Raw genomic sequence first — 15645 nt, 5'->3', positions numbered from 1 at the left:
ATGTCTGAAGGCACAGATCCGCAACTCAACACCACGTGGGATAACGAAACAGAAGTGCAGCTCAACGCGGTTGGAAGAAAGACAGTATTATTCAGTAAAACCCAGCAAGAACTTAAAAGGAATTTATATGTGAAGTAGGAAAGCCCACTTAAAGTCTAAATTACTTCCTAAAGTTGTAAAATAACCCTCTTTCTGAAGACTAGTAAGGGGGACAAAAAGCAAAAATAAACTTACTTTTCGAACAATACTGTCTTCTACGGTTGATTTTTTATTACTGCCCTGTTTACCCATTAAAGTAATCTCCAGTTGACAAAAAGGCTTCGGTAAAATATCACACTGTGTAAAGAATTTTCGCCATTCAACAATGTATGCTTTTAGCAAAGCTGTATCATCTTGATGGCTCAGTACTCGCTGGAAAAAAAAAAAGAATTATATGAATTTGAAATAAATACAGGTAGGTGCTTGAAAGAATAACAGAACATAGCCATGCTATAGAGCATTTTATTTACTGTACAAACTATATTACACTCAAGAAATTAAAACATGTATATATCCAAGAAAAAAACACGTTCACAAAGACTTACTACGGCAATCATTTTGATATATACATAAAATCATCATGTATACATGAAACTGATCAAATGTTATATGTCAACTATATTTCATTTAAAAAAAAATCCCAAACCCTCTATCCTTAAGCTATCACCTTTTTATCCTCCCCACTACCATTCCCATCCATCCCTTTCCTGGCCCTAGCAACCATTCATTTGCTTTTGGTGTCTATATATTTGCCTGTTCCAGACTTCCACATGAATGGAAACTTACAATATGTAGACATTTATGACTGACTTCTTTCATATAACAGTTCTGAGGTTCACCCAAGTCCTAGGACCTATCATTACTTTATTCCTTTTATGGCTGAATTCTATCCCATTTTATAGATATACCACATTTTATCTACCGGTCCATTGATGGACATCAGGGTTGTCTCCACCTATTGGCTATCATGAATAATGCTGCTATAAATATCCATATCCCCAAAAAAGTTCATAAAAAAACCTGTGTACACTCACCAAGAAAGAGAGGACTGAAATAAACAACATCAGAAATGAAACAGGAGACATTACAACTGATAACACAGAAGTACAAAGGAGTGGGGCTCCTGGCTGGCTCAGTCAGTAGAGCACGTGACTCTTGATCTCAGGGTTGTGAGTTTAAGCCCCACACTATAGCCTACTTAAAAAAAAATTACAAAGGACCATAAGAGACACTGTGAACAATTATACGCCAACATATTCAACAACAGAGAAGAAATGGATAAATTCCATAAGACATAAAATCTATGAAGACAAAAGAAATAGAAAATCTGAACAGACCCAATCACTAGCAAGTAGACTGAATCATTAATGAAAAATCTCCAACAAACTGAAGTCTGGGACCAAATGGCAACAATGGTGAATTCTACTAAACACTGAATGAGAATATCAATCCTTTTCAAACTCTTCCAAAAAACAGAAGAGGAATAAACACTTACAAACTCAGTTAATGAGGATGGTATTACCCTGACACCAAAAACCGGTAAGGATGGCCCAAAAGAAGAAAATTATAGGCCAATATCCCTTAAGAACATGGGTGCAAAACTGCTCAGCAAAATATCAGAAAACCAAATTCAACAATACATTGAAAGGACCATACACCATGATCAAGCGGGATTTATTCCACGGATGCAATGTTGGTTAGTTCAGCACTCACAGATCGATCAATGGGAAACACCACATTAACAAAACGAAGTATAAATCTCATATAACTAGAGTGCCTGGGTTGTGAGGTTGGTTAAGCGTCCAACTCTTGATTTTGGCTCAGATCATGATCTCACAGTTCAGTTAGTGGAATCAAGGCCTGCATTGGGCTCTGCGCTCCAGGCTCTCTCCCTCTCTGCCCCGTCCTGGCTCACATTCACAAGTGTGCATTCTCTCTTTCTCTCTCTCTCAAAATAAACATCAGAGAGAAAGAGAGAGAGAGAGAGAGAGCGCACGGGGGAGGGACAGAGAGAGAGAGGGAGCCACAGATTCCGAAAGTGGCTCCAGGCTCCACACTGTCATCACAGACCCCAAGTGGGGCTTGAGCCCACAAACCATGAGATCATGACCTGAGCCGAAGTTGGATGTTTAACTGACTGAGCCACCCAGCCGCCCCAATAAATAAACATTTTTAACAAATCATATGATCATCTCAAATAGATGCAGAAAAAGCATTTGACAAAATCCAATATCCATTTATGATAAAAACTTAAAGCAGGTATTGAGGGAATTTACCTCGGTATAATAAAGGCAATATATGACAAACACATAACTAAAATCATACTCAGCAGTGAAAAGCTAAAAGCTTTTCCTCTAAGATCAAGAACGGGACAAGAATGCTAACTGTTGTCACTTTGATGTAACATATACTGGAAGTCTTAGAACACCCATACAAGCCAGACGACAAGAAAAAGAAATAAAAGGCATCCAAGTAAAAAGAAGTAAAACTGTCACTATTTGTAGGTAATATAATACATTAAAAAATCATGAAGACTCCACTAAAAAACTGTCAAAACCAGTTAAGTTTAGTTTTAGTAACACAAGATACAAAATCAATATACAAAAATATGTTGCGTTTCTATATACTTAAACTATCAGAAAGAGAAATTTAAAAAAAAAAAGAACAATACCATTTACAATTGCATCAAAAAGAATACCTGAAAATAAATTTAACCAAGGAGGTGAAAGAACTGTACACCCCAAATTGTAAGACATTGATGAAACAAACTGAAGACACAAATAAATGGGAAGACATCCAGTCCTCATGGAATAGAAAAATAATAGCATTAAAATGTTCATACTACCAAAAACAATATACAGAATAAATGCAATCCCAATCAAAAGTCCAGTGGTATTTTTCACAGAAAAAGAACAAACAATCTTATAATTTGTAGGGAACCACAAAAGACCCAGCATAGTCAAAGCAACCTTGAGAAAGAAGAACAAAGCTGGAGGCATCACCTCCTCCCTGACTTCAAACTATATGACAAAGCTCTACAGTAATCAAAATCGTGCGGTATTAGCACAAAAACAGACACGCAGATCAACGGAACAGAAAAGAGAGCCCAGAAATAAGCCCACGCTTATGCGGTCAATTAATTTACAACAAAGGAGTCAAGAATCTACAATGGGGAAAGGACAGAAATACACACGAGGAAAGGACAACCAAGTACCAACAAATGGTGCTGAGAAAACTGGATAGCCACACACAAATGAAGGAAACTGCACCACTCTCTTGCACCACACACAAAAATGAGCTCAAAATGGATTCAAGACTCAAACGTAAGACCACAAACCAGAAAGCTCCGAGAAGAAAGCATGGGTGATAAGCTCCTTAACACGGCTCTTGGCGATGACTGTTCTGAATAGGACACCCAAAGCAACAAAAGCAAAAATAAACACGCAGGACTACGCCAAACTAAAAAACTGCCACATGGCAAAGGAAACCCTGAACACAATGAAAAGACAACCTACCAATGGGAGAAAGTCACTGCACATCACCTATCTGACGAGGAGCTAGTATCCAAAACGCACAAAGAACTCCTACGACGCAACAGCAAATAGTAAACAATTAGAGTGAAAAATGGGCAGATCTTCCCATGCGTCCGATGACGACGTAAGATGGCCAACAGGTCATTCAAAAGATGCTCATCGTCACGAAAATGTAAATCGGAACCGCAATGGGCCATCACCTCGCACCTGTCAGAACGGCCAGCATCAAGAAGACAAGAAATAACAAGAGCTGGCGAGGCTGTGGTGAAAAGGGAGCCCGTGTGCACTGTGGGTGGGAAGTGAACTGTGCAGCCACTATGGAAAACGCTATGGAGGTTGCTCGAAAAATTAAGAACAGAACTACCATATGATCCAGCAATTCCACTTCTGGGTGTTTACCCAAAGAAAATGAAAACACAAACTCGAGAAAATATATGCACTCCGATGAATACTACAGCATCATTTACAACAGCCAAGATATGGAAACAACAAAAGTATATCAAAGACAAAGAAAATGTTATATAGGGGCACCTGGGTGGCTCAGGCAGTTAAGCAGCCAACTCTTGATTTCAGTTCAGGTCATGATCTCACGGCTCATGAGAATGAGCCTCACATCGGGCTCCACACTGACAGGGCAGAGCCCCCTTGAGATTCCCTCTCTGCCTCTTCCCTGCTTGAGCTCTCTCAAAATAAATAAATAAACATTTTAAACCAAGAAAAAGAAAATGTGGTATATATACACATTGGACTGTTTCCCAGCCATTAAAAACAAAACAAAACAAAACGAAGTCTTGCCATTGGCAAGAACACAGACCTTGAAGGCAACAACAGTTAACAACTGTATTCGATATTAGAAAGTTGGTAAAAGGAGCTCTTAAAAGTTCTCATCACAAGAAAAAAAAATTCTGTAACTATGTGTGGTTATGGATGCTAACTAACTTACTGTAATCAATTCGCAAAATATACAAACATCAAATCATTACACTGTACACCTAAAGCTAATGTCAATTATACCTAAATTTAAAAAACCCAACTTACACAGTAATGTTCACAGAAGCATTATTCAGAACAGACAAAAAGTAGTAACAACCCAAGTGTCCACCAATGACGAACAGATGAAAAAAACTGGTGTATAGTCATACAGTGGAATATTATTCAGCCATAAAAAGAAATGCAACAAAGATAATTATTACAATGTAGTTTAATCTTGAAAACATTATCGTCAATCAAAGCTAGTCATAAAAGGCTTCATATTGCATGAGTCCATTTGTACAAAACGAACAAAAGCACAGAAGGAGAAAGTAGATTAGGGGCGCCTGGGTGGCTCAGTCAGTTAAGCATCCGATTCTTGGTTTCGGCTCAGGTCATGATCTCACAGTTTTGAGATTGAGCCCCACAACAGGCTCAGTGCTGCCTGCTTGGGATTCTCTTTCCCCGTCTCTGTTCCTGCTCCGGTCATGCTCACATCTCTCTCTCTTTCTCAAAATAAATAAGTCAACTTAAAAAAAAAAGTAGATTAGTGGTTGCTAGAGTTTGTGGAGAGTGGGTAATGAGGGGGCGGGTTAACTGATCAGGGGTACAGTTTTTTTTAGGGTGACGAGAATGTTCTAGAATTTGTGGATGATGGTTGCACAACTTTATGAATATATAAAATATGGTTTAAGAGGGTGAATTTTCTGGGATGTAAATTACATCACAATTTTTTTAAAAGGGTGGGGTCTATTTCTCAACCACTGGTTTGGGTTGATCCTGTGACAGGCTTTGACCAAGAGAATGCAGATGCGACACCTTGAGACTTCCAAATGACCTGAGGAGCTCTTGCAGATTTCAGTATCACCTCTGAGGCTGGTTTCCTCAAGAATGGGAAACCACCTGACAGAGAAAGGCCCAGATGGAAGCTAGCACCGAACACCAAGTTTGTGAGAGAGGCTCTCCTGGATCATCCAGTCCTTGCAGAGCCAACAGCCACCTGCTGGCACATGAACACACCAAGGCCTGGGGCCCCTGGCTGGCTCAGTAGGTAGAGTATGCAACTCTTGACCTCAGGGCTGTGAGTTCAAGCCCCACATGGGCCATGAAGCCCACTTTAAGAGAAAAAAGAAGCAGGGGGAGGGGAGCTAAACTTAGGCCAAATCAGGTGACCCTATCCCCAATTGCTAAATTATACAATTAAGAGCAAAAAAATACTTACATCAATATAACAAAATAACAAAAGAATTAAATACCCGAATAACTTCCCAAGCCTTGTACATTTATTTTTCACTTTCCATTTTGTCATTTTATATAATGCTATAAACATTTTAATGCAGATGGAAACAATCTCTCCTGTTTAAGAGATCTGGTCCTCCCTAACAAGATAAGTTCAGTCTAACTACTGACTAGGAAAATAACTCAAAAAGCTAAATTCTCTTAAAGGTTTAGAAGTCATACATATATGCCTAGCATTACTACTCCTACAATTTAAATGCTCAGAATCAGTGACACTAATCATCCTCCTCAGGGTTTTTCTGAGGTCTACATTCCAGATTTCACTGGATCATATTACAGTGAAACACTTAACTTAGTTTTCCAGTGTAAAGTGTATTTTTTTAACATTTATTAATACGTAAGGTGATTCTTTATGAGCCCATTTCCAGAAAATGAAGGATAAAGGTCTATAAATTTGAAATAAATATAATTTATATTCACCAAAAGTCATAAACAGATAAGGTGATATGCTTCCAAGGCAAGTAGAAACTATATTTCTAAATGAGTTCTAGAAAAGTATACTTTTCATTAAATTTTGATACCAAAACATTTATTTTTCTAAGCAAAGCAGAAAAATATTACTTATGTTCATTAAAAGATAATTTCCTATAAAACTATAGTTTTTAAAAAATCATTTATCAAAATGACAGAATTAATGATGTTATCAATAAAACATTTCATTTTGTAAGTAACACCCCATGTGACAGGATTCTTTTTTCATCATGGTAGTGGCTATTAGCAGAATTAAATATGTAACAATCATACACGTAACTTCAGTATCTTATATAGAAAAAGACCATTTTTTAGGTTAAGCTAAAAATGTTAGGCTGCTATCAGTATTTAACAAAATTTCTAACAGACAACTTTGACTAATGTTGTATGAGACACTGACATAAAAATTCACCTAAAGAATAAAAAAATTCTAGCTCTGTAGTTTTCAAAACTTCATTTTAGAGAAAGGAAAACAATCTCAGGTCTTCAGGCCCTTCCTTCTTCAAAGTGTTAAGAGTATGGGGCACCTGGGTGGCTCAGTCAATTAAGCATCCGACTTCAGCTCAGGTCATGATCTCACAGTTAGTGAGTTCAAGCCCTGTGTCGGGCTCTGTGCTGACAACTAGGAACCTGGAGTCTACTTTGGATTCTGTGTCTCCCCCTCTCTCTGTTCCTCCCCTGTTCACACTGTCTGTCTGTCTGTCTGTCTCTCTCTCTCTCTCTCTCCCTCTCAAAAACAAATATTAAAAAGAATATTTTTTAATAAAACTGAAGCAGGCTCCAGGCTCCAAGCTGTCAGCACAGAGCCTGACACAGGGCTCAGACAATGAACTTTAAGACCATGACCTGGGCCAAAGTCAGATGCTTAACCAACTGAGCCACCTGGGCGCCCCAACCTAAAGAGCTTTGAATGACCTTTTTTTCATTTCAATATTATGAAACATTTCTACATATTATAAACAAGAGTGAATTTCAGCTCAGCAGCAGCAATGTAAAGGACAATGCAAGGATTTTACAGTTGAAGAAATATCTGGAATTGAAGAAAATTACTATCAGCTTGAGAAGAGATACAGGCTGCGAGAAAAAAAACTGATTCATGTGTACTGACACTTGACAAAAAAACAGTGGGGGTGGGGACTTCTAAAGAACATATAAAAAACTTAACTCTTTATATCTTTTTTTTTGACAGAGAGCGAGCATGTGCACGTGCAAGCGGGAGAGGGGCAGAGGGAGAAAGAGAGAGAAAGAGAGAGAAAGAGAGAGAAAGAGAGAGAGAGAGAGAGAGAGAGAGAGAGAGAAACTTTAAGCAGGCTCCATGCTCAGCACAGAACCCGACCTAAGAGTTGGACAATTAACTGACTGAGCCACCCAGGAGCCTCTTTACAGCATCTTTTAATGGAGGATGATATACTCTCTTAACAGAAAAGGCGCTAAGGGGCGAAAAAACAACCAAATCCAAATCATCTCATTAAAAATTTTAATCAAAATGGGGCACCTGGCTGGCTCAGTTGGTAGAACATGCGGCTCTTGATCTTGGGGCTATGAGTTCGAACCCCACGTTGGGGGTAGAGACTGCTTAAATAAATAAACTTAAAAAAAATAATTAACAGATGTCCAAAGTCAATGTGATATTTTAAAATTACTTCTGGAAGCCCTACATTCAAAATCAGAAAACAGGAAACTCTCTGAGTAAAGTCTTAAAATAAACTTAATACAAAGATGCAGCACTTACTGCCTGTGCTTGCTTGATAAACTCAAGAATATCTTCTTTTAAAGCCTGATGAATTTTTGCTGGACCTTTATCATCCCAGAGACAGACTGCATGCACATCCCTGTAAAAATAAAAGTAAACGAACATGAATACCAGAACAAGAACAAAGACAAAACTCACGTCAAGTTCTGTATGAATAGTTTCCATGGATCAAGCTACACCAAGATGAGGGTGGCTGAATCCATCCCTAAGAACCAAGAATTTTTTGTAAGCTGTTGTCACACATACACTTGTTTCTTTTTTTATTTTACTTTCTCTGTTTTCCTCCTTAATCTCTATTTACTGGATTTTTTTTTTAAGTAGGCTTCACGCCAAGCACAGGGCTTAAACTCTTGAACTCATGACCCTGAGAACAAGACCTGACCTGAGGTCAAGAGTAGGACATTCAACTGACTGAGCCACATAGGCATCCCCTCACTGGATATTTTGAATTACAAAAGCAAGCTCCCTTCTTCCAATCCCACATCCCAAGGTTCACTACTATTAATTTCTTTCTCATGTAACGACAAGTGTAAATTCTAATTCTTTACCAGAATATATGCAAACTATTCTTTAAAAAAAATTAGTCATTTAAATACTAGCAAATCTCTTAGCTTCCCCCATATAGCCGCTATATTTACACACTAATTACCGCTGTATCCCTGTTATTTAAAAAAACAAAACAAAAGCTCTCATAAGTTGGTATACTAAAACTCTGAATTTATAAAGCTGATATTATAGAAATATATTTAATGTTAATACAATATTGTCAATAAGTTAATTTCTTAATTGCCAAGCTGTAGAGTAGGGAAACTTATAACAAAAGGACAGAATCTTATATCGAGGATTCTTTTATCAAAAAATGTTCCCCAGTGATTCATTTAGTACCTAATGGAGCCCCTCTTATAAAAAATGTCAGAGAAATCAAAGTAAGACATCTCCAGAATTGTAATATTGTAACAATGACCAAATAGTTTGCTTTATATACAGAATCTTAGGAACATCAATATAACAATGTTCTGTCTGCATATTCATTTGAACTTACTTTGTCACCTGTTAAATTTAGCTTTTACCTTAATAGTGGTATCTAGCTCACTGCCCAGGATGCAGCAAACATACAAATCTTTGTTAAATAACAACAAAATAGGCAAATCTGATTGCTTACTATGTGCCAGTTACTTTTCTAGGCTGTTTTTACTCACTTAAATCTTCACAGCAACTCTGAAAGAAATACTCTTTTTATCACCATTTCACAGGTGGAGAAACTGTGGCAAAGAAAGGTTACGTAACATTCCGAAAATTACACAGCTAGTATATAGTGGAAACAGGCAGCTGGGCTCCAGAACACACACTAAACCATTCCCCAAATTCACTCTTGCACCTCTCCAAACCAACCATTCAGCCAACAGCAGCCAAAGTGATCTCCATAAAACAAATCACATCATATGAGCTGTACCCTTAAAATCCTCCAGTGGTTTCCTACTACTGTTTGAATAAACTATAAAATGATTAACTGATCCCTCTACAATCTCACCTCATGACTAAAATCAACCGGCTAAAATCAACTGATACAAAAATAGGTTGATTCTGGGGCACCCGGGTGGCTTAGTCAGTCAAGCGTCCACTCTTGGTTTCAGCTCAGGTCAAGATCTCACAGATCGTGATATAGACCCCCATATAGGGCTCTGCTCTGACAGCTTGGGGCCTGCTTGGGATTCTCTCTCTCCCTACCTCTCTGCCCCCTGCCCCTCCCCGAGCTCGCATGCGCACACCTGCGCTTTCTCTCTAAATAAATAAATAAGCTTAAAAAAAAAAAAAAGGTTGATTCTAATTCAGTATGTGTGCAACTACTGTGCATATAAACCCAAGATAGTTCAGGAACCCAGGAGAGGGGGAGAGTAGAAGTGAGAGGCAGAGGGGTAGTAAGGAAAAGGGAAGGCTCCCAGGAAGAGTTGGTTTCCTGAGCTTAATCTCCAAGAACAAGTAGGAGTTTGCCAGGCAAAGGTACAAGGGGGTGCGAGAAGGACATGGCACACACAAGTACCAGTAGAAGTACAGAACTGTGGATTACTGTGGTGCTTGCAGTGAATTTAACCAAATCACTGTGGTTCTCATGTCAAGCAGGGAGTGGTAAGCAAGAAATTGGGCAAATGAAGCCTTTTGCAGCCACATACTACATTCAATCATGGTCCTACTGTATCCATCACCTAAACATCTCTCCAATTTGGACATGTGCATCTATTACCACCACCAAAGTCAAAACCACCATCATCTCTTACTTTATTTACTGTAACAAAACTCACATGCATGGACTGCTTACCATGTGCCAGGCACTGTACACATACTGACTCGTGTTAGTTTAGGTCTTCCCAGAAGCAGAGGGTATTACACATGCAAGAGATTTATGGAAGGAACTATATGCAAGGGAAAATGTGAAGTGTGCTACAGGAAGCTGGGCAAGTGATAAGCCCACAATGCCAGTCTGATCCCTGTAGGGAAGGGTGGAAAGGAAGGTTGGGTAGGAAGAGCCTTAGACTGTCTTGCAGTTCTAAGAAAGTTTGGGAGTTCTGAGGCAGAAGTCACCCATCAGAGGAGTCTGTGCCACCCTGAAGTAGGACTACCCTAGTATCCCTGTACTCAAAGTAGTGCTAGGTACATTTTAGAATGGCTAAAATGTGGCATGAGTCTCATAAGGCAAGAGGGAATGGTGTGGTTAAGAAGGCAGGGTTGGGTCACTCCCAAGTAATCTTACCCAAGAAAGAGCTAAACTTGTGACTGATTTAGCACATCTTCCCCAGCTCGCTTTTCTCAACCTCCAGGTATTCCTAACTTTTGTCACATCAGCCCTCTTTTCTCAACCTCCGGGTGCTCCTAAGTATGTCAACAATACGCTCATTCTTATTCAAACACAACACTACTCTTCATCACCCAGAAGACCCTGTCAACTCTCCAGGTCAATTTTAACACACAGTTTGAAAAACATGTAATGTACCTGAGGAATGGATTATGATAATACCCTTAAAGCTCTCTATGTTCCTCGCCCAGATCCTACTCTCTTCTATCCTCCCCAGAAGTAACCGAGCCTGAATTTACTGTTTTTTGTGTTTTATGACAGACTATGAGTATTCCTGACCTTCATGGAAATTGTATCAATAATCTTTTGGAATCATTTTGTACTCAACATTGCTTCTGCTATTTACCCATACAGACAATATGCAGTTTTAGTTCGTGCAGTTTATCTGTTGTATCAAATGGCACATCAGTATAAAAGGGAAGGAGTAATGGCCAGCAATAAATGTATGAAATTAAATCCGAATGGTTAAGAATACATTCTCTTGGAATATAAAACCAAAGTGCTCTTAAAAATGTTTGGGAGCTCAAAAACCACAAAATACCTAGGAATAAATCTAACCAAAGAGGTGAAAAATTTATACACTGAAGACTATAGAAAGCTTATGAAAGAAATTGAAGAAGACACCAAAAAATGGAAAAAGATTCCATGCTCCTGGACAGGAAGAACAAATATTGTTAAAATGTCGATACTACCCAAAGCAATCTACAAATTCAATGCAATCCCTATCAAAATAACACCAGTATTCTTCACAGAATTAGAACAATCTTAAAATTTGTATGGAACCAGAAAAGACCCCGAATAGCCAAAGCAATCTTGAAAAAGAAAACCAAAGCAGGAGGCATCACAATCCCGGACTTCAAGCTATACTACAAAGCTGTAATCATCAAGACAGTATGGTACTGGCACAAAAACAGACACGAAGATCAATGGAACAGAATAGAGAACCCAGAAATGGACCCACCAACATATGGCCAACTACTCTTTGACAAAGCAGGAAAAAATATCCAATGGACTAAAGACAGTCTCTTCAGCAAGTGGTGCTGGGAACACTGGACAGCGACATGCAGAAGAATGAACCTGGACCACTTTCTTACAACATACACAAAAATAAACTCAAAATGGATGAAAGACCTCAACGTAAGACAGGATGTCATCAAAATCCTCAAGGAGAAAGCAAGTAAAAACCTCTCTTATCTTGGCTGCAGCACCTTGTTACTCAACACATTTCCGGAGGCAAGGGAAACAAAAGCAAAAATGAACTACTGGGACCTCATCAAAATAAAAAGCTTCTGCACAGCGAAGGAAACAATCAGCAAAACTAACAGGCAACCGACAGAATGGGAGAAGATATTTGCAAACAACGTACCAGATAAAGTGTTAGTATCCAAAATCTATAAAGAACTTATCAAACTCAAAACCCAAAAAACAAATAATCCAGTGAAGAAATGGGCAAAAGACGTGAACAGACACTTCTCCCAGGAAGACATACAGATGGCCAACCGACACATGAAAACATGCTCCACATCACTCATCATCAGGGAAATACAAATCAAAACCACAATGAGATACCACCTGACACTTGTCAGAATGGCTAACATTAACAACTCAGGCAACAACAGATGTTGGTGAGGATGCGGAGAAAGAGGATCTCTTTTGGACTGCTGGTGGGAATGCAAGCTGGTAGAGCCACTCTGGAAAACAATATGGAGGTTCCTCAAAAAACTAAAAATAGAACTACCCTACGACCCAGCAATTGCACTACTAGGCATTTATCCAAGGGATACGGGTGTGCTGTTTCGAAGGGACACATGCACCCCCATGCACTATCGACAATAGCCAAAGTATGGAAAGAGCCCAAATGTCCATCGATGGATGAATAGATAAAGAAAATGTGGTATATATGCACAATGGAGTAGTACTTGGCAATCAAAAAGAAGGAAATCTTGCCATTTGCAACTATGTGGATGGAACTGGAGGGTATTATGCTAAGTAAAATTAGTCAGACAAAGACAAATATCATAGGACTTCACTCATATGAGGACTTTAAGAGAAAACAGATGAACATAAAGGAAGGGAAACAAAAATAATATAAAAACAGGGAGGGGGACAAAACATAAGACTCATAAATATGGAGAACAAACAGAGGGTTACTGGTGGGGGTACGCACTAAATGGGTAAGGGGCATTAAGGAATCTACTCCTGAAATCATTGTTGCACTATATGCTAACTAATTTGGATGTAAATTAAAAAAAAATTAAATTAAAAAAAAATGTTTGGGTGCCTGGGTGGCTCAAACCAGGGTGGTGCCTGGGTGGCTCAAACTGGATGGCTAATTTGGATGTAAATTAAAAAAAAATTAAATTAAAAAAAAATGTTTGGGTGCTGGTTGAACATCTGCCTCTAGCTTTTGGCTCACATCACGATCCAAGGGTCGTGGGGTAGGGTCCTGCGTTGGGCTCCCCACTGACCATGGAACCTGTTGAGATTCTCTCTGTCCCTCTCCCCCACCTGTGCTCTTTCTAAAATAAAAATAAATAAATAAATAAATGAAAAGAGACATGTTGTAAGGGAAGTCTTAACTACTTAATTATATTATGAAAATCAGGGAGTCGGGGGAGTAGGAGAGGGACAAAGTAAAGGTTTTTCAAAGCTTTCAAGGGGACAGGGAGAAGGGACAGGAGAAGCATCAAGCGGTAAGAAGTACTCCAAATGCTTCAACCTCCTTGGGTACAAAGAAAGTAAAACAGAAAGAATGTGACCCTGGTGTGACAAACAGGTATTTTGCTTTTAATTAATAGTAACACTATATGCTTCTGATTGAGAGCCGGAAACAGAAATATAACCACTAATGGAAATGAATTTTCAGATTAACAAAAAGAAGGAAAACAAAAAATGAAGCAGTAAGAATAATTAGTGATAGAGAAGCAATAAAACAAGAATATCAGCTATAACATTACACATGAACTCAATAAGTTATCCCACTGGAAGACAGTAGGCCCTTCAAAAAGACAAATATTGTGTGATTCCACTTATATGGGGTACCTAGCATAGGCAAACTAGGAGAAAAATGGGCTCCGTAGAGACAAGGAACATGAAGTTTTAAAAATGGGTAATAATGTTGATGTTTGTACAACAGTGAACGTGCTCAATGCCACTCAACTGGTTAAAGCGGTATGGTTTTATATAATGTAATGTTTACGTAATTTCCAAAAAAAAAAAAACGTACTAGGAAACACAAATAAAATAAAGCAGGGTGGCAACACTAGTATCATCCACAGAGGAATTTAAGGTTAAAATAACTACAGAGAGGACACATTATATAATAATGATAAAAAGCATTATTTATCAAGATATACCCAATTCTTTGGACCAAAAAACAAAACAAAACAAATTTATCTAAATATAAAACAAAAATAGAGGGGCACCTGGGTGGCTCAGTCGGTTGGGTGTCCGACTTCAGCTCAGGTCATCGTCTCAGAATTTATGGGTTTGAGCCCCACGTCGGGCTCTGTGCTGACAGCTCGGAGCCTGGAGCCTGCTTCTGATTCTGTGTCTCCCTCTGTCTCTGCCCCTCCCCCACTAAGGCTCGGTCTCTCTCTCAAGAATAGACACTAAAAAAAAATTTTCTTTAAACACAAAAATAATTACAAATTTAAGAACTTGATACAAATACAATGCAATACGTTAAAGCATCCTTACCTCTACCAGTTAGGAGGCATTCAGCTGAACCATTAAATTCAATTATGAGTGGCTCAGACTATTATGTTATTTTTCTTAAATAACTAGAAGTCTAGAGATGGGCAGCTACTGGGGTTCATTCAGAGACTGAGAAGAGGCTCCTTCTCCTTCTACTCAGACACATTAGCGTGGCAGCCTCTTACTTCTGTGAAAAGGACTGTGCCAGGCACGTTAGTTTAATTCATCTGAAAAGCAAAAACTTTCTCAGAAGCCCTCCTGTAGACCTATTTGCTGGAACTGTGTCACATTGTGACCCAAACAGCAAGGGAAGTTGAAGAAGTGACTATTACAATATGCAGCCAAGTGGACAGTACATGGCACAGAATGGGGGTGCCTCAGCTAATCAGCAGTGTCTATCACAAAATCTCTTAACATCTGAAAATCTAGACAAAAGAAAATTAAGGACATAGAGGAATGTAAAAATACAATCAATAAATATGACTTATTAGAGATTCTTATTACAACTATCAAAATGATAATTTCTTCGGGGCACCTGGTTGGCTTAGTCAGTGGAGCAGGTGACTCTTAATTTGCGGTCGTGAGTTCAAGCCCCACACTGGCTATACAGATTACTTAAAAATAAGATCTTAAAAAAATACTATTTTCTATGAGCATATACACGCATATAAAATTTGTAAATATATTTATACTTATTAAAAAAATTTTTTTAACTATTTATTTTTGAGAGACAGACAGAGCATGAGTGGGGGAGGGGCAGGGCTAGAGGGAGACACAGAATCTGAAGCAGGCTCCTGGCTCTGAGCTGTCAGCACAGAGCCCGACGTGGGGCTTGAACCCAAGAACCGCGTGAGATCAAGACCCGAGCTGAAGTTGGACGCTAACCAACTGAGCCACCCAGGTGCCCCTATAAAGATATTTTTACAGGCTATTTTCCTGATCATAATATATAAATAAGTAAATGATAAAAAAAAAAAAAACAACTCCATTGTCAGAAGGTAAGTCCTTACATAATATGTGGATTAAAGAACAAA

The 15645-nt window shown here is 38.7% G+C and overlaps 1 protein-coding gene across 4 annotated transcripts in view; it reads right to left on the bottom strand.

Annotated features, from left to right (window-relative positions):
- Nucleotides 1–15645, bottom strand: part of CUL5 (cullin 5) — a 110213-nt gene that overhangs the window by 47143 nt on the left and 47425 nt on the right. For all 4 annotated transcript variants that reach the window (XM_042903986.1, XM_042903983.1, XM_042903985.1 and 1 more), the window contains exons 3-4: nucleotides 8044–8143; nucleotides 235–411 (exon numbers count right to left, since the gene is read on the bottom strand). In XM_042903986.1, the coding sequence (XP_042759920.1) occupies nucleotides 235–411; nucleotides 8044–8143 (277 nt within the window). The remainder of the gene's footprint in view (nucleotides 1–234; nucleotides 412–8043; nucleotides 8144–15645) is intronic.

Source organism: Panthera leo, chromosome D1, assembly GCF_018350215.1.
Source record: "Panthera leo isolate Ple1 chromosome D1, P.leo_Ple1_pat1.1, whole genome shotgun sequence".
Classification (NCBI taxonomy): domain Eukaryota; kingdom Metazoa; phylum Chordata; class Mammalia; order Carnivora; family Felidae; genus Panthera; species Panthera leo.
The sequence above is the reverse complement of the archived record's forward strand: the minus strand, read 5'-3'. Positions and strand labels throughout refer to the sequence as shown.